This window comes from Cibotium barometz, chromosome 48 (assembly GCF_041138505.1).
Source record: "Cibotium barometz isolate CiBa-2024 chromosome 48, ASM4113850v1, whole genome shotgun sequence".
NCBI lineage: Eukaryota > Viridiplantae > Streptophyta > Polypodiopsida > Cyatheales > Cibotiaceae > Cibotium > Cibotium barometz.
In genome coordinates, this window is record NC_141093.1 from 5438406 (window position 1) to 5463815 (window position 25410).

A 25410-nucleotide genomic window follows, 5' to 3' on the forward strand; every position below is an offset into this window, starting at 1 on the left:
TTGATGTTACTGGTATAAAACTAGGTGGATGTACTACGGACGTTATTGCTATGAGACTAGGTAGACTAACTAAAGTTACTTACTAGTGCTAGAATAGCAAGATATGAGCAAGATTGAGTATTGTATTATATTTTACAAAGAATGGGGATCAAAGTACAAAAAGGTATTAAGTTACAACACCAAGAGAAAACATTAGCTTCTAGGAATAAGGTCTAAAATGATTATAATGATCTCACTTTTATAGGTTTACAAGGCTTCTGGCTATCTCTAGAGTCTAGACTTACATACAGAAATGTACCTCGTGGGTTGTTGTAAACATTCCTCCTATTAAAAGATATCATAAGTTTATAGTGTTACACATAATTGGGTATCATATCTCCCTTAGGCTTACGACTATCCAAGTACATACTACTCTTGAGTAATGTGCGAATCACTTAAAATAGTCATGACATCATCCACCTTGACAATTGGTCGTACATTACACTTCCACATGCTCTTCAACATCTTCTTCTTTTGGACCTTTGTCTCCGGTCCACTAGCCTTTTTAGGGGATACTATTGCCTTGGGGGCTTGTGCCTCGGGCTCTTTTGCTATTTGCTTCAAGGTTTAGGGTGGAGCTTTCTGCTTATTTGTAGCCTTGGATGTTCCCTTGACTATTACCCTTGCTTTGTGGCTTGGAACCTTGTGATAATATTAAGGGGACTACATGGATAAGTTCTCCTTATACACTCAACAAGTTAAGGCTTGTTAAAATGGCTCGTGTTTTTTCCTTGGAGTAATCGTCACTCTGTTCGGATAATCCTTATAAGCATGATCGACGAATCCACACTTGTAGCATGTGCCTCCATAAGGAATTGCATTGGGGTTAGGTACGAGATTTGAAATGCATGGAATAATGGGGAGACTTGGTGCATGGTCTTTGTGAGGACCATGCAAAATGGTGTGGACTTTGCAATATGGTGTGGGCCTTTACATTCAAAGCATCACACCATGTTGTTAAGGTCCCTCATTCTTTGTTGTAGCATGGGTTCCAAAAAGGAGGCATAGTCTATGGATGGAGCTTGCATTGGATACCCATAGGGATCATCTTGAGATATCAAGCTCAACTAGAGCTGCGAACATTGATGACCCACCTAGGTGTTCCACACTTATGCCATTGGTACGGTTGGTGAGATTATAGTTGATATGTCGCCCACGGTGGAAGATAGGTTGTGTGATGACCATATTTGGATTATTAGATTATGGCATAGTTATAGCGCCAGCTTATATAGTCAAGTTTACACTATGGACGTCGGCGAGACCATTGTTTGTTATAGTAGGAGAGTACCTTCCCTTATAGTATGTACTATTATCTCTTTAGTTTATGGTTGTAGAGAAGAGAAGAAGATGGAAGAAAATTCAACCATCAATCTCTCTCTTGTGTCTTACTCTCTCATGTGTGTGTGTTTACTTGCAAGGAACTCACGCTCTCCCTCTTCCTTGCATTCTCATTATTGCTATCCGTTGCCCCCATTTGGATTTTGGTCTTCTTCTCCATAAGGAACTAAATCATTGCACAAGTGTTGCACATAGGGTGTGTGTGGTGGGTGCTTCCATAATGTCCTTCAATTTCTATAGATATTCTACCCACAACCCCTTCAATTCATTGCTTGCATGGCCTTTCCATTCTTCCATCTTGATTACATCTAACTTGTACACTTTAGGAGTCTAGGCCTCATACACTACCAATCTAGCCTCCATCTTGATAAGCTAGATTTTTTCTTTATCGACCCTTGTTTGGATGTATTTGATTACTTCTAGATTCCCTTTCAACATGACAATATCCATTGTTCCAAATTTCCTTCAAGATTGGGTTTGTTCAGATATAGAAGTTGAAGTTAAACTCTTGAAAAGCAACAATATCCATTGTTCCAACTTTCCTTCAAGATTGGATTTGTTCAAATATAGAAGTGTCTTGTGGTCCACGTGAAACTCAAACATGTTTCCCAACATAAGCGCTTTGTGGTCCACATGAAACGCAAACACGTTCTCCAACATATCTAAACTTTTTGATGGAATAGATCATCCCCAATGATTCCTTTTTTTGTGGTGGAATAGTTTCTCTCTACTTTAGATAGCCTTTTTCTTGCATCATACATTGGTCGAAACCATCCTTCTTGTGTTTCTTGCATATCATGGTGATCCCTATAACCACTTGATGCATCCCCACATACTCTGCATCCTTTCCTATTAAGCAATACAGGGATGTAGGTTTCTAGCCACATTGAGTAGAAGCCTCATGAACTTGTAGTGCCATTTTATCTAATCTAGGATACTAAAGTATTCCACAAAGTCTCTCATGAAGGTGGTTAGGTATAGAAGATCTCTTGGACCATCCTCTAGAAACTTGCCGATGCATTTTTTAGCCCAAATGTCATCACATTGGAAGAAAATGCTCCCTCTTCTAAAGACTCTTTTTCATTTGTCATCTAGAAAGTTGCTAGTGCATTTTTAAGCCCAAATGTCATCACATTGGAAGAAAATGCTTCCCATTCTATTACGAAGATTGTTTTTTATTTGTCCTCTGTAGCCATCGAGACCTGATTATACCTATGGAATCCATCTAGAAATGAGTGTATCTCATGGCCTACCATTGCATCCAGCAAGGCAAGGAGTATGTGAAAGGGATAAGGAATGCATTGGTAACTGTTTCCGCATTGAGTTTCCTCAAACCTATGTAGATTTTCAACTTTCCATTCTTCTTTAGGACAATGACTATTGGTGATAGCCATTCTACTTTGTCCATAAGATATATGAATCCAACCATCAACAACATATCTATTTCCTCCTTAACTTTCCTTACATAGTTTGGGTTCATCCTATATCTGCCTTGTTTGATGGGTATTATGTCCTCCTTTAGATGGATCTTGTGTTAGAATAATCTTGGATCAATTCCTTTCATATCTTATGCTGGAAGAAGCTTGGGTCAATTCCTTTCATTTCTTATTGTTAATCCAAGGTAAGATTAACAATTATGCTCCTCCATTTGAGGACATTAATAAGTGCCATGCAAAGACACCATAAAAGTTGTAACATTATGAGATATTGGCCACCCAAGGCCTTAGTTAGTAAGCTTTGGGCGCCCAAGCGTGAATAAGGACCAATTATATATAAGGTATTTTCTCATAATGAATGGACACAATCCCCCTTTGTGTTATGAGAATTCTTGCTTTGTCTTGAAAGAGAGTGTGACAGTGTACTCTAGTACATGTGCCTTCTCTATGCTTGTATGCATGTATGCTTGTGTAGAGAAGTGAGCGAGAGAGAGGTTGCCTTGTGTGGTGGTGTGAGCGACTCTACGGTGACAGCGTGGGCTTGGAGGATTGGAGCTTCTCGAAGTGAGCTTGGAGACCTCAAGGGACACGAGCTCGAAGCATTGGTAAGTTCCCTATGAGACGGTTGTGTTTTATTGCTTCTTCCAAAGGTGAATGCATAGAGTTCCTTCTTTGGAGGTGTGGTAGCCCATAACATTTTTGGCACTGTTGTCGGGGGGAAACACCCTTGTTTCTTCCGTCTCCTCCTTGAGTTTCAGCTCCCACTATACAAGTTTCATCATTGCCTTTGTATTCTGGAAGTGCATTCTGGAAGTGCATTGTGTATGGAATGAATGGATAAGGTTTGAGTGGAAGTGAAGGTTTGTGAGAAATTGGTTGTTTTTGTTGTGTGGGTGAGTACTGGGGTGACCTTAGAGGAAAGCTACACCATTTTTTCCTTTCAATTTTGATGTTTGTATAACCAAATTCGTAAACGTGAACGAGCAGGGTGATACTCTGCATTTTTTTTTCTTCAAAAAAATCCACAAAAATCACAAAAATAAGGAGTCATTGGTTGTGTTTTGAACTCACATTACACTCCTTATGTCTAGTACAATCATTTTGGAGCATCTGGATAGGTAATTTGCACCCAAACTCCTCTCTCTGTCATCAACGCAGGAACTTCACACGTGAAAGTGCGAGAAAACGGTTCACAACGTGAACTACTTCCTGCTATCTCACGGCGTGAACTGCTCCTGCAGCAGTTAGCGTCGTAAATCATGGGATTACCTTGCTAAAAATAGGTCACCTCATCCTGACATCTCTGACACCGGTCCTACAAAATTTTAATCCGTGAACTAATAGAGAATACTTCACGACATGAAACACTATCTAGTTCACAGCAGCATGAACCAAGTAGGCTACAAAATTTTAATCCGTGAACTAGCAGAGAATACTTCACGACGTGAAACACTATCTAGTTCACGGCATGAACCAGGTAGATCTTATGACGTGAACGATTCTCTGGCATTTCACAGCGTGAATCAATTAGATCTCACAATGTGAATTGCATAGCTTTTCACGACGTAACCAGATTTAGTTCACCAACCTAGTATTGTCAGATTAAGGTTAGGGAAGTGCCTTAATTGAGCAAATTGAGACTAGTCAAATTAGATCAAGGTAACATTGACTTGTAAATCCGAAGTAATCTTTGAGCACGTGAGTGCAGAAACTAGTTCACGATGTGAACTTACCATTTCACGACGTGAACGATTTAGATCTCACGATCTGAATGATTCTCTGACATCTCATAGCGTGAACTTTTATTTGCAGTCTCACGGCCATAGAAAACCCAAAAAAAAAGATCGAGAGTACCTTACCAAAATTCATTTGGGGTAGCAAATTAGCTTATCAAATCACATTCACATGCACTTGAGGTCTGGAAAACTCATCGGAGACAACCTCGCTCTCGACGATAGTGCATCGAACCACCCAAGATCTTCCTATCAAAAGAGTGTGGGTTCAAGTCACTCAGCGAAGCACTCAATTGAGTGTCTTAAGGAATCTAACCAGCGTCGATACAAGTAGTGAAGAATCCATGGAAGAAGGGCTACGATTCTCTGGGTTTGGAGAAGAGGAGAAACCACCTTCCCCTACAAGATCTAGTGGTATCATTGATATAGCCTGGGGATTTTTTGGTCTCCAAACCAGCAACGATGAGGAAGCGCAATCTGCGACCGAGCGACGGGTACATACCCATCAACCAACGCTGGATTAGGTCCAAGGTAGGAATTACCAACCCAACCTTCAAGTTCTAGGTTGCCTAACATTGGCACCCCCAGAATGAGAAGAGACTTGGAAAGCGCGGCCTCAGAGGAAGTAGAATTAGATTTGAAAAGGGTTGAAGTAGAACGACAACTATGAGAATTGAGCTTAAGGAAACAAGAGCTCAATACTCCAAGGGCTAGGGCTAAACAAAATGAAATGAAAAATGTGAATCCATTTCAATCACATGGCAAGGAACCAGAAATATTCATGGGCAAGACTGAGGGAGACATCCCAAATTTAGAGCCCATTAATGAAGAGCCAAGAGCGGAGGAAACGTTTGATACTACCCAGAATGAAGGAGATAACCTACATAAGGAAATTGTGAAAGTAGAGGACCGCCTATACACCAAGAAAGACATATAGACAATGATCAATCATCCCACGTTCTTATAGGACATGGAGCTCTTAATTCTACAAAGATGGACGGAGGCTGCTAATAATGAGTAGGGATAGACTGAGGTGGTCAGACCTACCCATAGACCCGAAATACCTAGAAGAGCCAATGCTGGAAGAGGACGAGGTCTAGGTAGGGCGGAGTATCTCCTCAAAGACGAATGGCGGATCCAAATGTAGATCTTAATGTGGCCACAAGGATAGATTTGTTTAATATGGTTGTGGAAATTGATCGAGGAATGGTTAAGGAGAACTAGGCACTGCTCTAGAATCCAGACCATCCCAAATGAAGCCACACATCATTTCAAAGCTCATACAAAAATTCTCAGGGGATGGGGACCCGATCCAACATTTCGAGATCTTTGAGTCCACATGCGAAACCTACAGGCCGATAAGTGATGAAACCATGATTTATGCCTTCTCATCACTGACCCTAGAAGGAAAAGCTCATCAATGGTTTCAAACCCTCAAGCTAGAAGATAAGATCAATTTCACTCTGCTCAAGAATGTGTTTGTGCCAAGATTTGCCCGAAGTGGTCACAAATGGAACCCTGTGGCACAACTACATAATATCAAATAGAAAGAAAATGAGTCTATGCGAGATTATGTATGTCGACTAGAGCACTTGAACTCAAGATGTAAACTACGGGAGAGGCTAACTGATGATCAGTTATTGCCCTTCTTCCGGAGAGGAGTTCGGGATCACAAAATGCATGATTATCTAGTGTTAGCCTCACCGGCTATTGTTGATGCATGTTGTAAGTTGGCAATCGAATATGAAGACAATATGCTTGAATTGGCACAACCTAAAGATGTCAAGGTAGCTTCTGCAGCAACGACTTCGCGAGTTTTGAGTCACCAAGACATAGGAACTCGGAGGGAACATGACTGTGGATGAACTCACGAATGCCATATTGGACAAATTGAAGGTGAAGGATGGAAGAGAAACATCAGGGTATGGGCATAGTCATCTTTACCCTCGTAGATCTGGTATGGTGTTCTATGTGCAGAATGAATCACACTACCATTGAATGCCCACAGTTAAGAGTAAGGCCATTACTCTATTGTGCTCATTGTGTAAAATTAAGGAACCATGACACTTCCATGTATAGGTATTCGAGATTCCAAACCGTAGCACAATTGTCAGCACCCAGAGCACCACTAGCTTTACCAGCACCACCCGTGCAAATCACTGTGGCTACAGGACAACCAAACCCATCCTATTTACTTAGGGGGATGTTTCGAATACACGACATGTCACCTCTGCCGCCACCTGTTCTACGGCCACAACCACCACAAGCTAAAATCAACCAAGTGCCATCAGAGGAAGGTGCAATGGTGCGTGAGGTAGAAATCAATAGTGAGTACTATGAGGAAGCTACGGAGATTGCACCAGAATTTTATGTCTTACAAAATAACATGCCAATACGAGTGTTCCAAGCCATGGTATAGTGGAAAGGTAAGGACATAAATGCAAATATGAGGAGGGGGCCACTACAATGTTATGGTTGCAGTAGACCTCATCAATAGCCTAACAAGAATGTGGTTCATACGCATAAAACTCAGCAAATGACTGCACCACCTAATGACATGCCAGTGCTTACTTGTATGAAATGTGGGGTTAATCATTTGATCAAAGACTTCCCATATCGCGCAAGTGGTTCTACTTCCACTTCTAACTAGGCCACTATCAGGACCATAAGTGTGCAGCATGGAAACATCATGCCACTGAATGTCCTGATACGAGCCTAAGCCCAACTAGGGAACAAAGGGAAGAACCCAATAGATGCCACCACTTCTAGAACTGGCAAGAGAAGGAGTGTGAAAAAGTGGGTAAAGGTGACACCGAGGTCACAATTCAGGATGGATTTGAAGATGGATTTGAAGAAGATACTATCGACACTGGATCCACCTAATCAAGAGAAGAGAGTGATCAAGCGCTAAAATCAGATGAGCTTGATCAGGAGGCGCAAAGAAAAAAACCAGCAACCCTAAGGGAATTGGTGAATATCCAAATGCTGAAGAAGAGATAAGAAAGCTTGAAGAAGCTAGGACCCTAGTAGAGGACTATCAACGACTTCACAAAGCCAAATTACTAACCAGGCCAAGGATACAATGTATCCAAGAAATAATGGAAAGAGAATTGGACGTACCTACTCCAATTCCAGAAGATTTTGAAGAAGGATCTCAAGGAAACCTTATGTCAAGAATGTTTGAGGAGGTTGAGTAGGATGTGTCCATTCATTCATTCCCTAGGGATGGATATGAGACGCACACGTGGAAGGAACCCTCAGTTGCCAGAGAGTCCAAAGACATAGGCAATCTCATAGCTGTATTGTCCACTTCTGTACAAATGCCATTAGGACAACTGCTACGTAGTTCACCAACACTGTGGGCAGACATAACAGAATGGGTAGAGGGCGGATTAAATCCAACATCCACTACAAAGGAGATAGCTCATCATATCCATCTCTCGTACTCCAAGCCTATCTCGAAAGTACTCAAACTTGTCCTTCCCAAGTGACTTAGTGAATATGTCAGCCACTTGCTCATCTATCTTCATATAAATTAAATCAATCTGTCCATCCAACACTTTCTCCCTTATGAAATGATAATGGACCCCTATGTGTTTGGTACTCGCATGATAGACATGGTTACTAGCCAGCTATATACTGCTCATGTTGTCACAGTGTATGACAACTCCATCATCACAATGCTGACCCAAATCACCCAAGTAGCTTTTTCAGCCACATCACCTCACATGTGGCCATAGCCGCACCTCTATACTATTCCTCTGTACTAGACAAGGCAACTGTGGGTTGCTTCTTGCTACTCGAACTCACTGCAGCACTCCCAATGGTAAATGCATACCCACTAGTAGATCTCCTGTCATATGAACTTCCTACCCAATCTGCATCTATGTAACCATTCACCTCTTTCCCTGACTCATAAAATAGACCATAAGGGCAGTGGTCTTCACATATCTCATAATCCTCCTGACAACATCCAAATGAGACTTTTTATTGCTCAATACACTTAACCAAATGTTGCAAGGGCTTCTGCACATCAATGTTGCAAGGGCTTCTCCACATCAATGTGCACCAATTTGCTAAGCTCCATGTGTAACCAATCACTCCATGTAGCTCCAAGGGGTACCAAACATGTGTAAAATGGTGAAATTCTGCTCCAATGGATTGTTTTTCTAGCGCCGCCTGCTCCTAGTGAATTTGGGAAGCTTTTCAATCATCAATGGGTGCACATATACCTTAGCAATCCACCTATGTATGCTCCCAACACATGAATGCTTCCAATTTATGCATTACACACCTCTAATGGCATCAACTTTGGACATATACTCTCTGGTTTGTGAAGCTTCCAAAAATAGTGATTTTCCCTCTTGTTCAATGCATCAAATGGCTTCAAATCGATGCTAGTGCTTGCTCCCAAGTTGCTATTACATCACACAATACCACATACATGTGTCCTTCACCAAATACATGCATTTGTCTCTTTCCAATCAAGCTCTCATGCTTTCCATTAAAGCTTGAAAAAAACTAGAATTTTCACTTGCTTTGGGCAACTCAAATCCTGCTTTGCTTGTGTCAAATCGCCTGCAATCCGCTCAAGGGTGTTTAGCTTTGCTTACCAGCTTTTAGATCTGTTGAGTAGGGGTGTGCTTCCAGCTTCTCTTTGCTCCAAGCTCCAAGCTCCACAATGGATAGCTCCAAAATAGAAAATTTTCCTCTTCTTTACTCACTCACAAAACCCTAATAGAGAGCACCAGGCTCTGATACCATGATATAAGACTGATAAAAGAGAGAGCACACACACAAGAGAGCAAACCCTAATCCAGTAGTGTAACCTCAACCATAGAGGGAAGCCATATCCACTCTCACATAATGCATAATAGAAGAGAACTACACACCACACACTAATATGTTGTGTTCACACACCAAATAACCCTACCTAATGTCCACACACTGTGGCCAGCTGGACGCGGCCATTTATTGCCACATACATGCTGCTATCTACCATGCCATATCGTGCTTGGCTCTAGCTATCATCGAGCTTGTAATCTCAATAAATTCGTCATAACAGATACCAAGTAGTTGCTATCTTGGATGGTGGGGCGGGACTCAACATCCTCACAAAACGATGTTAGGAAAATTAGGGAAAACTCAACCTGAAAAGTGCAAATCTTTCTGTTAAAATGGCAGACGGAACATCTTCAAGACCCATGGGACTTTTGGAGAATGTGTGAAACTCTTTACGTTCCGCTATCGTCATACATTTGTGGTAATGGACTTTCTGCGCCAACCATACTCATATCACATAATCTTGGGGAGACCCTTCATGAGGGAATCCGAATTGGTGCATGATTGGGCATTAGACCATGTGTATGTTCGAAGGGACTCACAAATCCTAAAGATAGATCTACGAACGTGGAAAGCACACCCCATGGAAGGGCAACTATTTGGTAATGATTTGGTCACAACCGAGCGAACCACATCTGTCGAACCACATCCGTACAAGTATGCCAACCCACAGTGGAATTTTCAAAGGAGGAAGAGGAATAAAAAATGTATGCATCACTATCTCCTCCAGATTTCAGTGAAAACTAGATGCATGTGCTAGCCATCATAGATGTTATAGAGCCCCAAGAAACCCAATACGTTGAATCTGGGAATGTTTCCACTACCTCTATCTATATGGTCAATTGGCAACCCATTGAAGAGGAATCAGAGGAGGAAGCTTCCAGCAGAGAAGGGACTAGATCACAAGGCCGTACCGGTGCCCAATGCCTTAGAAGATGGCGAAAGCAGAAACGATATATCGCTCGTCGACGAAATGCCCTACTACTACGAAGAAACCCACAGATACCCAGTGGGCTGAGATACCTTGAAGCTACTAAGATACACAATGAGTTTTCTAAGAATTGCCTGTGAGGAGTTGAGTAAGATATCCCTTAAAGGGAAACATAGGGAGGAAGTCACCCTTAAAGAATCAAAAACGCTTAAGCTTACAAAAGCAAGGCACCGAAAACGAAACAAGGCTTTGGCAAAAGCCGAGCGTGAGGCTAAGAAGGTGATGGCTAAAACAAAAAGAGAGGATGAGGATAAACCCAACCTACTTTCAATGCCATATCATTTCAAGACATACACAATTGACAAACGAAAAGTGGTCTAATTGACGGCCAAAAGAGTTAAGGAAGATGCTTTATCTACATCATACGATGGCCATACGATGGCCCAACTGAGGTCAAGGAAATTGATATTGCAAAGCCAGGGGAGGAAACCAAACCTGTTTATATTGCTAAGGACTTGATTCTAGCTGAGAAAAAGGAGCTTGTTGCTCTTCTTAAGGAGTTTAAGGATTTTTTCGCCTGGAACTACAAAGAGATTAAGGGCGTAACACCTGAAGTGGTACAACATGATCCCAATCATGGACGGATCAAGACCAACTAGGAAAAAATCATACCAGATGAATCCTAAATATATAGCAATTGTAAAGGTGGAAATTTATAAACTCATTGCTCCGAACTTCATCTACGAGATAGAACACACGAATTGGTTATCACAATCGTGATAGTGCCAAAGAAGAACGAGAAACTTAGGGTCTGTGTCGATCTCAAAAAGGTCAATGCAACTACTAGAAAGGACCATTACCCATTATCTTATACGGAACACGTTTTGGAAAGAGTAGTTGGTGAAGAAGCTTACAGCTTCTTAGACGGGTTTTTCAGGCTACAATTAGGTGTCTATAGCACTCGAAGACCAGCATAAAATGGCCTTCAATACAATGTGGGGGACTTTTTCTTACAAAGTTATGCCTTTCGGTCTCACCAATGCCCCATTAACGTTCCAAGGATTAATGTGTACATCCTTCAAAGACTACTTGCAAAAGTGATTGGAGGTATTCATTGATGATCTGTGTGTACACTCCCAATGGTTAGACCATTTTTCTTGCTTAAGAAAGGTGTTTGAGCGATGTCGATTGTATCGTATATCCTTAAATCCTTTAAAATTCCAATTTTGGGTTAAACACGGTGTGATCTTGGGACACATTGTCTCTTAAGAACGGTATCTCCACTGACGAAGGCAAAGTTAAATTGATCTTGAAACTACCCCCGTCCACTAATTACAAAGGTGTATAGAGGTTTATGGGCCATGTTGGGTATTATTGTGCTTCATAGTATTTTATGCTAAAATTGCCAAACCATTATATAGGCTACTCATTGTCTTTGAATGGACTGAAGAATGCCAAGAAGCATATGATAAATTGAAGCAAGCACTGGCTAGTGCACCAATTCTGAGACCACCTAACTGGGATCTTATATTCCATGTACACATCAATGCATCGAACTTCGCTATAGGATGTGTATTGGCATAGCTTGGTGAGCTCAAACTGGACTACCTAGTCTGCTTCGCCAGTCGCCAATCGAATGATACACAGGTGAATTATACCACCACAGAAGGAGAGGGTTTGGCCATGGTTTATGCTGTCAAGAAGTATCGACATTACCTATTAGCTAACAAAATTGTATTCTTTGTGGACCATCATGCCTTATTATACTTGGTGAATAAGCCTAGCAACATGGGAAGAATCACACGCTCGTTTTTATTACTATTGGAATTTGACTTCATGGTCACGATAAGAAAGGGAACACAACATGTGTTGGCCGATCGTATGTCGAGAATTCCAAATGGGAAACCAGCAACAACTGGTGTTGATGATGATATCCCATATGCTTGTTTGTTTTAACTAGACATGGTGCCTAAATGGAGGGAAGAAATATCAGACTATCTAGCTTATGGTTTTTCGCAAAGAATTACCTTTGAACAAAGATAAAATGCGTCAGCTTATTAAGCTGGATGCACCTTATCAATTAATTGCTGGAGAATTATACGAGCTAGGTAAGGACACTTAAGGAGATGTGTGTGGGAAGACGAATTTGTCACAATATTAGATGAAGCACACTGAGGAATAGCTGGAGGACACTTCACTAGGGAAATTACAGCTCGCAAGGTGCTTCAAGCGGGACTATGGTGGCCTACATTATTTGGGGATACCATGAAGTTTTTAAAAAGATGGAAATAGTGTCAAAGATTTCCTATTCCATAACAAAGTGATAGGATGCCGCTTACCCCTGTTATTGTAAGACAACCTTTTGAGAAATGGGGAATTGATTTTGTTGGGCCTATTAGTCCAGTTGTGCATCCATCACAAGCCCAATATGTCATCATGGCCACAGCCTATTTCACGAAATGGGCAGAGGCCAAAGCTTCTAAGCGAGCTAATGCACGAACAACAGCTAAGTTATTATATGAACAAATCATTTCGAGATTCAGCTACCCATTGGAATTAGTCAATGATCGCAGTTCACACTTTAATAATAAGGTGATTGATCACTTATTTGCTAGATATCTTGTCCACTGGAGGTCATCCCCTTATTATCCATAGGCAAATGGTCAAGCGAAGAGTACAAATAAGATTTTGTGTACTATCTTGACAAAAAAATTGGAAGCAAGTCATGTGGATTGGGAACATAAGCTAACTGCAGCTTTATGGGCATACCGAATATCGTATAAGGTAGCGAGCGACAGGATATACTCCCTTTCGTTTAGCTTATGGCGTTAAGGCAGTAAGGCCTATGGAGTACTTAGTTTCAAGCCTGTGAATTGCGGTGCAAGAACGATTAATTGAGAATGCATTAGTCGAAAGTTTGGTTAACTTGGAGAAACTTGACTAATTGCATCACATGGTCTTATGGTCGAAAAAATACGAAGGAAGCGTTGGTTTGACAAGAACCTGAAACAAAAAGAACCAAAAACGGGGGACCTCGTCCTCATGCATGGTGTCGGAAGCACAAAAAAAAAAAGAAACTCAAGTACAGAGGATTAGGACCTTTCCGAGTGTCCGAAATCATACCTCGAGTCAGTCAGAATTGAAACAATTGAGGGCATACAAATGGAGGGTAACATCAATGGAAGCAAGATTTAAAAGTATTATGGACCACTGACCCAAGAGATGCTCATGCAAGAGCATCTATTAAAATAACAGAAAGAGCTAGCCAAGGAAAAAATTAAGCATCAGGAAGAAGCCAAGGCCAAACAAATACTCCAAGAGAGAGTACTGCATGTGAACATGGCTTCACTAACTCTCCTTGATGAGGATGACCTAGACATTGAGCCAGCACGGCTCAGGGTGAAAGTCTCTATGACTAAAAGTAATGCAACAAGCATTGCATTAATAGATACGAGATTAAGTCATAGTGTGATCTCTTATGAGACATGGGAAGCTCTAGACAAACCACACCTTGAGGCCACCAATGCACAAGTACGAAGTGTGCACTTGTTAACTACCAAAGCTGTAGGATTCCTAAGTGTTAATATTTCCATTAGAAATAATCCCTTGGTTGGAAATGTGTTTGTTATGCCTGCAGGAACTATAGAGGAAGAAATGATCCTTGGACGATCTTGGATTTATGCCAGCAATTGTAATATCTAGTGGGAAAAGAGGGTTGCACAACTGGACGAAGGAAACAATATCATTCCTGTGCCCTTATGGAGCCCAATAAACAAGGGGAAGTAGGCTATGATTGATGGTATGGAAACACCAATGCCAAAGAAAGCATCTCAAGTACTAGAGAAAGCATCAACCCCACAGTCCATACGCAAAAAAACAGCCAAAGTCACCAGTAATTCAGTAGTGAGTGCCTAAAAATCAACTCTTAGCCCAGATATATAGTGATGCAAAAGGAGTAATTGAGAAATCAGGGCAAAAAGTTCGAGCTATAGGCAAGGGACAGAGATGGCCTTCCAATGTTAGCCAGCAGTATTCCAAACAAAGCCAGCATATCTACAAGGCACTCAAAAGCAATGGATTTGAAGGGATTTGCTAGCTGGACAAGGCTATTACTCGGGCAATTTAACAATCTAGGTGCCAAAATCCCACCCAAAGTTCAGTACTGCAAATACCTTCAAAAACACAGGAAGGGACAATAAGAGCAACCAAGACCAATTCCTCGCTAAAACAAATGCTAGGAAAGCACAAAAATTGGTTTGGAGGAAGAAGCCGATTCAACACGGTGAAGTGAAGATAGCACTACTGCCAACTGCACCCAAGACCTAGACAAAGATAAGGAGAAAAAAAAGAGAAAAGGTGCAACCAAATGAGACGAAGACAAATCCCAATCAACAAGATTCAGTAGAGGTACTCTTCAGTTGGATGGAGGGAAAGATCAAGCACTCTCACATGGAGCTAAAATGATTGCAACAACAAATACCTAGAAGTGCCAAAGTACCACCTTGGTTTCCATGGCAATAAACAAAAAGAAGTACAAAGGTATCGATTACTCAAAAATGGATACAAGGTAAAAATGTTTAATATTCATGCCATGAAACATGATCCTTTGCTTCATTCAACCAACTTTTGACTGCATGATTGAGTGTGTGAGCAGGAAAGGAACATAGGGTATCAACCTTGCATGCACTCAACATAAAACAGTTCATGCCATGAAACAGTCCAAAACAGTTCACGCCGTGAATTGGTTCTAAATGGTTCATGCCGTGAAACTGCCTTACTACTTCGCGGCGTGAAATGGTCACCTTCCCTCGGCCAATCATGGAATGCCACGTGGCATACTTCATTAAGACAGTCGCCAGGCCGACGACCGTGCCATAAAATCACATTTTTTCCTTATTTGTCCATTCTGCTTTTGTAATTCTTCCATGTGTGCATCACCAAGCATTGCATCTCACTGCTCTCGATTCCCAAGTGCTCGTTTGCCCCGTATTCGGCATCTTTGGGTTGAGGTGGGAGCTTGTGCCTTGCCTTTGTGTTCTTCTTTTTGTTTCTTTCTTTCTTTTAAGTAATCAAATTGCATGTCATGATTAATTCTTGCAAACGATCCAAAGTGCGATTACTACATGCGTGTGTTTGATCTTATATTCTACACTCAAGACATAAGATAATAACTCACAATTTAACTCTAACAAATGATCAAAACTCACAAGTTACACAAAGGACTTGGTCAAAAAACTTGCACTTTCACGGTACAAAAACCTGCACTTTCACGGTTCAAAAATCTGCACTTTCACGGGTTTCAAACCCTACCTTCTCACGGATTAACCTATCTCACGGTTTTAACCATCTCACGGCTTTAAATAGTTCACAGTTTTGACCATCTCACAGTTTCGACCCTTCTCACGGTTTCAACCCATCTCACGGTTTCAAACTCTTCACTTCTTTTTGGCGACATTGACATGTTTTAAGCAAGTTCGCCACTAACACTTCAAACATAGACTCAAGAATTGCTCGGATCCATTTGACCATGTTTGGCAAGCCACCCATAACTTATGGTTTACCAATATTGGTACACGCCATATTGGTTGTCCAAAATTATTCTATTCTCATGGACAACCTAATCTCATTCACAATCGTCTTATTGGCCAGTCAACACTCAATTTCCTATCCCTAACCATGTGTCAGAGTCGAGAAAGATAAGAGTCAAAGAAAGTGATGTGTTGGAGTGGAGCTTCTACACAAGCACACCTTTAGCGCATTGCCCATACATGGCACGTGCAATATACACACCGAGCTCTGCATTTCCTAGACACATTTAGCAAGAATAGGTCCTGACTTTTAGGAAGAATATGAGTTCCTTTTTCATTTTTTCATGTGCAACGAAAATAGCATTACTTTTTGAAATTTTTACACAATTATTGAGTTTCTATCAACTAGAAGAAGAGACTCTCTCGACCGGCCATTTTAAAGGGCGGGCTGCAATTTTGAACAAACACTTCCTTCACGCTAATATGAATAATATAACTAAATCTTGCATTTTTTTGAGGAGAAGGCTTTTTCTGATGTGGCGAAATCAAGATTCATACATTTTTTTTTTTTTTTTTGGCGGGGGGGCACACGTGGTGGTGGTGGCGAGTCAAAATGAGATGCACAGGGAGGGCACGCAAACGGAGTTTCAAAATATCTCGAACTCTTGTGCCTGAGAAGAACCGTTCTCTCTGCTTCTTTCCCGCTTACTAACCCGCAACCCTGCTAGCAGTTCGCGCCTATTCTTGCAAACCCTCACAGAAGCCTCTGAAGCTTGCTCAAACCCTGGTGACGGCGATGGCGCTTGCCCCCCCAATCGATTCCATCCTCCTGCCCTCCGATCTCCCCGTCAGGTTGGACGCTGTCCCCAAATCGCACTCATTTGCCCGTCCAAATCTACTCATTTCACACCGCCTGTGCATCTCCTGCCCGCCCACCAGGGCCTTCAGATGGGCCTGCTGCGCATCATCTAAGGTCCCGGGACCTTTCGGCAGCTCAGACGGCCCCGATGAGGAAGAGCCTGATGTTGACCAGGCGCTCAATCTGGATGGTCAGATCCCTCCCACGTCGGACGGCTTCCTCAAGCAGGTGTCGTCCCGAGCGTACGATATGCGGCGGCAGTTGGAGCAGAGCATCGATACTAGCAGCTACGATGGTTGGTCCGCTCTTCTAATTTTGTCTGAGATGTTGCAATTTGCTTTTGGGAAACCGTCTACTTAGAGAGCACCATGTCTATCATAAAATTTACCAGGTGCTATCCAGAATTTGCTCCATATTCATGGCTATGGAATGTTCCAGGCAAGCTTGAAATACATAGTTATATGTGTGTGTGTGTGTGAGAGAGAGAGAGAGAGAGTGAGAATTTCAACGTCTATGAAAGGCCATATTGACCTTTGAGACCAAATACAATATGAAGAATATTAAGGTCTTGAACCAAAATATGGTCCAGCAATGGAAAACATTCGAAAGAAAGAAAAATCCTATTAATCATCTAGCGGACCTGGGATGCTATTCCTCACGTCAACTAAAAATAGGGATTTCTCTACCCTTATGATAGATTGCGCACTTTCCTTCTTTGCAAGCTCCTCAAAGTCTGACTAATTCTTCATTTTTTGACTGAGTTGCTTGGGGTCAAAATCACTTTGAGCCTTAGAAAGGTGGAAACATCTAAGGCCGGCCAAAATCACTTATGAGTAGAAACATGAAAATCATGGAGGCCTTGAGCGAAATCTGTGGTCCGAGGGATTATACATGTAGCATGGTGACCAAAGAAATAAAGATCAAAGTTATACCACATCAAAAGCTTTAAGAGGCTTTAGGATTGCTACATTGAATGTCAAATTCTAAGGAATTTGTTGAAATTGCAATGCTGTCTGAACTCGTGAATGTAAAGAATCATCTAGCGAGACAAAGTAAGCAATTCTTATTCAACAAAGGGCTAGAAATACCTAATTTATCCTTACAAATGGTAGTTAAAGTCTACATAATGATACAAAGGGAATGATTATGCTACATGCGGAAGCTCTAGGAGTCTTCTTTCAGCCCTAAACACATCCTGGAACGTGCTGCTGCAAAAACGCATGTAGAAGAGAGAGCAGAGAGAGAGAGAGAGCTGAGTATTCAGTATATTCTTATAGTACAAAAAGGTAGTACAGATTCTGTAGCCATAGACTGCCTTTATTTGAAAAGGTGTGTAACCTAGGCTATGCCTAAAATCATAACCCAGTCCTGGATGGACTGAATGCCTAAAATCGATGAGCCTAGTTGCCTTTTTATAGGCTTAGAATAACGTGATGGACTGGCCGATTGCTGGTCGGCCAGGTCTTGGACAAAAATCCACATATTTTGCTGCAGCGGACAGGTCCTTCTGTTCTCTTATGTGCTGCCCGACAGCAACCCAAAGTCCTCCATCAGTGATTTCCTGCCAAATCAGCAACACTTGCTTAAACATCTGGTTATGATCTGTCTTTATCTCGTTGCCTCTTCAGGATCAGCCTCGGATTAGTCAATGTATGTCTTGCACATGACATCCCCCTCTGCTAAACTTGATGATGGGATTCCAATTTGTGTTCTTGAATGACTATCATCATTCCATTCTCTAATCCTGGAGTCCCCTTGTCATCCTTCCCTCTCTGGCAACCTTTTCATTGAACACCCGGCCCGACGGTCTCTGAATCCTTTCTAGCGCTAATGAAGATCTATGCATTTGTTCCATCTAGTCCCCATTCCATTCTTGCTTTGTCCTTGGACAGTGTCTCTAGTCTTCTTTCCCGACTATTGAGTTTGGTACTCTCACTCCACCCCTTGGAGGATCAACCTTCCATGGAACCGTCGCTTGAAAGCCTTTCCTGGTGTGCCCCAAGTGGCACTTGAAACACATGATTGCCATTCCGGTGGGCCTTGTGGAGCGGCACCAACCAACCTCCCGGGAATTCTTACATGTCTTGTGTTCCTTGCCTTGGGCCTCGTACCTGTGCACTTTCCTGTACCTTGGACCTGTGCACCTTCGTCTGGGACTGAATCAGTGTTTAGCCTTGGTGAGCCTGATGACCAATGTTACATGCGGAAGCTTTGGGAGTCTTCTTTCAGCGCTAAACACATCTTGGAACATGCTGATGCAAAAATGCATACAGAGGAGAGGAGAGAGAGAGAGAGAGGGATAGCTGAGTATTCAGCATATTCTTATAGTACAAAAAGGTGGTACAGATTCTGCAGCCATAGGCTGCCTTTATGAAAAGGTGTGTAACCTAGTCTATGCCTAAAATCATGACCCAGTCTTGGATGGACTGAATGCCTCAAATTGATGAGCCTTGATGGACTGGCCGACTATTGGTTGGCCAAGTCCTGGACAAAAATCCACATATTGTGCTGCAGCCCTAACAGATCCTTTTGTTCTCTCATGTGATGCCGGTGAAGAATAACCTAATGGACTGGCCAACTGCTGGTCGGCCAGGTCCTGGACAAAAATTCATAGGCTTAGAATAACCTAATGGACTGGCCAACTGCTGGTCGGCCAGGTCTTGGACAAAAATCCACATATTGTGCTGCAGCCGCCAGGTCCTTCTGCCCTCCCATTAGGTTATTCTAAGTCTATAAAAGGCAACTAGGCTCATCGATTTGAGGCATTCAGTCCATCCAAGATTGGGTCATGATTTTAGGCATAGACTAGGTTACACACCTTTTCATAAAGGCAGCCTATGGCTGTAGAATCTGTACTACCTTTTTTATTCTTTTGTACTATAAGAATATAGTGAATACTCAGCTCTCTCTCTCTCTCTCTCTCTCTCTCTCTCTCTCTTTGCTCTCTCTTCTGCATGTGTTTTTGCATCAGCATGTTCCAAGATGTGTTTAGGGTTGAAAGAAGACTCCCAAAGCTTCCAAAATGTTACCAAATGTTACATTTGCGGAAGCTCTCGGAGTCTTCTTTCAGCCCTAAACACATCGTGGAACATGTTGATGCAAAAACGCATGGAGAATTTGGTAACATTTGGAAGCTTTGGGATTCTTCTTTCAGCCCTAAACACATCTTGGAACATGCTGATGCAAAAATGCGTGCAAAAGAGAGAGGAGAGAGAGAGAGAGAGAGAGAGATAGAGAGAGAGATAGCTGAGTATTCAGTATGTTCTTATAGTACAAAATGGTAGTACAGATTCTGCAGCCATAGGCTGCCTTTATGAAAAGGTGTGTAACCTAGTCTATGCCTAAAATCTTGACCTAGTCCTGGCTGGACTGAATGACTCAAATCGATGAGCCTAGTTGCCTTTTATAGGCTTAGAATAATTTGATGGACTGGCCGACTGCTGGTTGGCCACAGGTCCTGGACAAAAATCCACATTGTGTTGCAGCTGACAGGTCCTTTTGTTCTCTCATGTGCTGGCCGACAGCAACCCAAAGTCCTCCATTAGTCATTCCCTGCCAAATCAGCAACACCTGCTCAAACATCTGGTTCTAATCTGTCTTTATCTTGTTGCCTCTTCAGGATTAGCTTGGGATTAGTCAATGCATGTCTTGCACATTACAGATTAGCAATGTTGTTTGTAGTTAGAAGTTTCGGTTTTTCTCTTTACGGAGTATATTTTTCAAGACCACGAACTGAAATGGGAAATGACACTATATTAGTACCAGTACTAGCTTTCTTGGTGGATATTGATCCTAATGTGAGAGTGATCAAGCTCAGACACCCTCAAATCATTATTTAGATATGTCACTTGCATCACCCATGTGAGTGCCACATGTTAATATTTCTTTTTGTAGTTGCCTACTAGGCAAAGTACGGGGAAAAGTGACCTGTGACCAATAGGTGCCCGGAGGTGCCTAGGACATAGACCAATAATTGGGACACAAGTTGGGCACAATATGACACAATGAAGGGCCTTTTGATGACTTTTTGGGGTCATAAAAGCCCTACCCGGCTTGAACATGACTTACTATCAATTCCATATACAAAGGCAGGCCAAAGATCATTCATAGCCATCTCATTGTTGCACACAAAAGTGTTGACACCATTGGCTAGAAATTTTCACTCCCTAATAATGCAAGCATGTGGAAATCACTACAAAAGCTGTGAATCAGCAAGCCAACTTTGTATGCATCAATAGATAGGTCTGCTTAGCCAGGATTTAAGTCAAGATGTAAGTTCATTTTGTAAATATTCATGTTTTGTAATACACAATAGATTAGGTCTATCTCTCCTTCTCTATTGCGTCTTGCCAAGTTTTGATTGGTGTTAACCTCTCATCAAAGCATAGGTGCATTCTAAGTAGAGTTTGTTCATGTTGAGAATTAGGGTTTTTTGAAACTAGGGTTTGGAGCCAAAATTAGGATTTCCTATTTTTCATGAAATCTGTCCTTACAACAAGGTTTTTAGCCCTAGGAAAGTTTAAATCCAAATTAGGGTTCACGTTTTTACATAGGCAACAAAATCAGGGTTTGTGTTTTTGCATTCACAATTAGCTTTGTGCATGTGCGTTAGGGCCCTATACATAGGTCTTGCATGTAGCATTAGTTTGCAGGCATAACTAGATCGAGCCTAGGTAGGCAGCCGTGGTTCTCCAAGAAACTGACTTGATCTTAGTCCAGCTTGCTTGGCATAGAGAGCATCTGTTATTGTATTGGAAGATTGCTTTTGATACATAGTTGCATTCCGTATCCGTACTCATCCGATGTGTACCTTCAATACTTTCCGTACCACTCCATAGGTACTGTACCTCTTACGGATAAGGTCTACGTACCAAATACGAGGTTCAATGTACAACACTTATTTGCCCCGTTTTTTAATTATTTTAGTCAGTGGTCATTGCTCAGTAGTTAATAGACTAGTTTTCATTTTAGCATGACCATTTTCTTTCATGCTATTTTTGTATGGATGCTAGATATTCCTTATTTTACTATATATATATATATATATATAGAGAGAGAGAGAGAGAGAGAGAGAGAGAGAGAGAGAGAGAGAGAGAGAGAGAGAGAGAGAGAGAGTAAATACTTAAAGTACTTATCTTGATGCGTACTTTATGTACTCTTACCGTACACGTACCATATCGCACCGTACTCAACCACTATGTTTTGATAGGAGCATGGGAGAAATTTGACACTCGAGAGTATTGGGAGGGTCGGTTGGATCTCTAAGAAATAGGTTGAAGAGTGAAAAGTAGAATTGGCAAGAGTTGAAGAACCATGGTATCAAGAAGAATGTGCAGCAAGGCTTTGGGAAGAGCAACGAAATGCCCCTCGATCATCGTGATGGTGATAGATCAAGGTGGTTCCAAACGTAGTGAACAATACGTTCAGTACGTTTGGAAAATGTGCTGAAAAGATTCCAAACGTAGTGAACGCTGCCCTTGATATATATATATATATATACAAAATTTATAGTTTACTTATAAAATTTTGAAATATGAAGTTTGAAGATTCATCAATGAACATTAAAGCACTTACTAATACTAAATAACCTTTAATTTCAATTTTGTACAACCTACAGCTTACAAGTCACAAGTGACAATGGCAAATGCAAATATCAAATAAAATAATTAAACAATGAACATAGATGAAAGTGAGATGGATCATGGATAAATCCAAAATCATAAGACTGTAGACATATGTCATACATGATACTACAAAGAATATGATCTCAATTCTGATTCCTAGAGGCTAGGCCCCTCAAACTTGGAGGCTGGCCCTGATAAACAAAGCAAAGTCTAGACTAGTCACCAAAAAAGCGGGGAAAAAAATGACGTTGACTTGCGACTGTTTTTTAAACCTATAAAATCAAAAGTGCACGTTCACTAACGTTTTCAAACGTTAGTGAACGTTCCAAACATTTGGAAGGTTTGGATTACATCCAAACGTAGTTTGGATGCAACTATGTGACAGATAGTGTGATGAAGTTAATACTTTAGCAAGGACCAGGTCTAGGATTGAGGAGCAACCCAAGATGAGAACATGGATCCAAAGGGAGGGAAATGCGAACTCTTCAGGAGGGCAGAGCACTGTTGTTGGACAACCTGCTGGCAGGGCTGCAGAATTAGCGGCGGCAGCAGCAGTAGAAGCGGCAGCATGATGGTGAAGGCATCGACAGACCATCATCATCAGCAGTGGTGACAAAGCTGCAAATTGTTAGTGATGAGCTGATATTCGTATATCCATCAATCAAACCATGTGACTAGTAGTTGGTCACTAACAATAGATGAGGGCATCCCATGGTATTTGAAGATATTCGTCAAAAATATCCTCACCATTTGCTTTGCATTAATCTTCTTCCTAACTGGAATGAAATGAGCGTGTTTGCTGAAACGATCTATGATAGTCCAGATGCCATCATTCCCACTCTTTGTTCTAGGAAGGTCAAAGATAAAATCCATAGCAATACTCTCCCACGGTCTATCTGGAATAGGCAAAGAATGAAGTAACCCAGGTGTCTTTTGACGGTCATACTTCACCTTCTGACAAATGATACAATCACGAACAAAAGTATCAGCATCCGTGCGCATAGTAGGCCAATAAAAGAATGCCTCCAAAGCCTTCACTGTAGCCTCAATACCACGATGGCCCGCATAAGGCGTAGCATGGCATTCTGTCAAAACCTTCTGCCTCAGCTGAGATGTGACACAATTTGTCATGCATCATCAAGAATCCTTCCTTGAGAGAATAATGATCAATTCGCTCTCCTTCGGTCAAACGATCAAAAATCCGCTCAAAATCTGAGTCATTAGCATACTATTCTCGCATATCATCAAGTTCATGATGAAAGATAATGGAAACGGCGGCCACATGTGGTTTCCTAGACAAGGCATCTGTCACCAATTGGCCGACCATTTGGTCCATCTCCAGATTTGTGTCTCGTTCACTTGAGGCCAGGCCGGTGTCTCATGTGAAGGGGCCAGTATTTTTGCTTAACATGGATGGGAGCCAGACTGGTGCCACCCGTGTATGACCTGGACTGTGTTCTATCCATGGGATGGTCACGCCATGGAAGAGCCAGTAGTTGTGCCATGTCTTGCCTATGGGACTGTCACTCCATAGGGAGGCTCGTGCCTGGATCTGTGTCTTACCTATGGGACTGTCACTCCATAGGAAGACTAGGATTTATGTTTTCTGTCGTGCCATTTTTGTGCCCGATAGATGTTTTGTACTTGTTCCATGAACGGGAGATATGTCCATGATACTATTTGCACATGCATTCATGTTTTGCATGTTTGAAACTGTTTTCGCATGACTTGTATTCTTGTGTTTGCCTATTTGACGTGCCACTTACTGAGCGGGGACGCCTACCAGTGAGTCGTGAAGTTTGCTCTGTCTTCTGACGAGTTTTGTTGCGTGTGAACAGGTGGTAAGTGTATTGCACTTGTTGGTTTAATAGCTTTCCTTTCTAACCTTTCATTTTATAAGGTTGTAAGTTCACATTCATTTAAAAGTGGGCACCCACGTGTGGGCCAAGGTGGGGAGGGAAACCCCACACTTAACCCCTTATGTGTGTGGGGGTGGGTGCATGGCCACCTACCCACACCACACCTTGAAACTGGCCGCCCCCATGCAAGCTTGGGGAGCCAGCCAGCTGTGGTCGTATACTTCCCCTCCAACATCTACAAAAGAAAAGCGACCATCCTTCTGCTCACGTACAGACAGACGATTGTGCGCCTCCTCCTCCTCAGGTTGCGCTACCTCCACCTCCACAAGCAGACGGCTGCGCATGTTCTCCAACAGGCGGATGTCCCCCTTCCATCGGCGACTGCTCCTCCTTCCTTGCAAGCGGCTGTACCTTCTGCAGGTGGCTGCGCTTGTTCTCCAGCAGGCTGCCCTCTACCCTGCAGGCGGCTGTGCCTTCTCCAGGCGGCAGCGCATCCACAGCAGGCTGCCCCTCCTCATTCTCCTCTTCAGCTGTGGCGGCTGCGCCTCCTCCTCCTCCCTTGCAGACGACTGCTCCTTCTCCACTGCAGCCAGGCGGCTTCTGCATCCTCAGGCGGCTGTGTTCTACCAGCAGGCTGCGCTTCACTTTGCAGGCGATTGCATCTCTTCGCCTTCTTCAAGTGGCTACACCTTCTCCACAGGCAACTGCTCCTCATCCTCCTCGACAGGCTGCTGCGTCCTGGTGTCTCTCTCAAGTAGCTACACACAAACGCCTCGGGTATTTGTCTTCCATTAGCAAGCTACAGGATTTTTTTGTAAATCTGATAAAGGATTCTCTCTACCGCTAACACCCGTTCGGTGCCGGGTAGTCCAAGCTTTTGGAGAACCACGGTCCATGGGTGTCGAGATCGGGAGAGCCAGGCGTTAGTACGGGAGCGCATGTTTGTGCGTGGTCCTGGAACACCAGTGGGACGCTCTCCGCGGATTCCAGTGAAGGCACAGGACCGTAGAGATTTGACCACTCAAGTGGGTCGCTCTCCTTCGAACGTCTACTTCGAGTTTCTTGTTTGGTACTGTATTCATCTCAGTTGTACATGGACATCATCTGGTTCATTGAACCCATGGAGCATTGTATTTGTTAAATACTCCCAATAATATATCATATATTGAGGGGGGGGGGGGTCGGCCCGTTCTGGCCCCAGTGTTGGTGTCCATCTATCAA

The 25410-nt window shown here is 42.4% G+C and overlaps 1 protein-coding gene across 1 annotated transcript in view; it reads left to right on the forward strand.

Annotated features, from left to right (window-relative positions):
* The first annotated feature begins 16468 nt into the window (after positions 1 to 16468).
* LOC147610737 (plant/protein) overlaps positions 16469 to 25410 on the forward strand; it is a 30528-nt gene continuing 21586 nt past the window's right edge. The window contains exon 1 of the mRNA XM_086785207.1: positions 16469 to 17001. Within this exon, the coding sequence (XP_086641333.1) occupies positions 16644 to 17001 (358 nt within the window). The 5' untranslated portion in view covers positions 16469 to 16643. The remainder of the gene's footprint in view (positions 17002 to 25410) is intronic.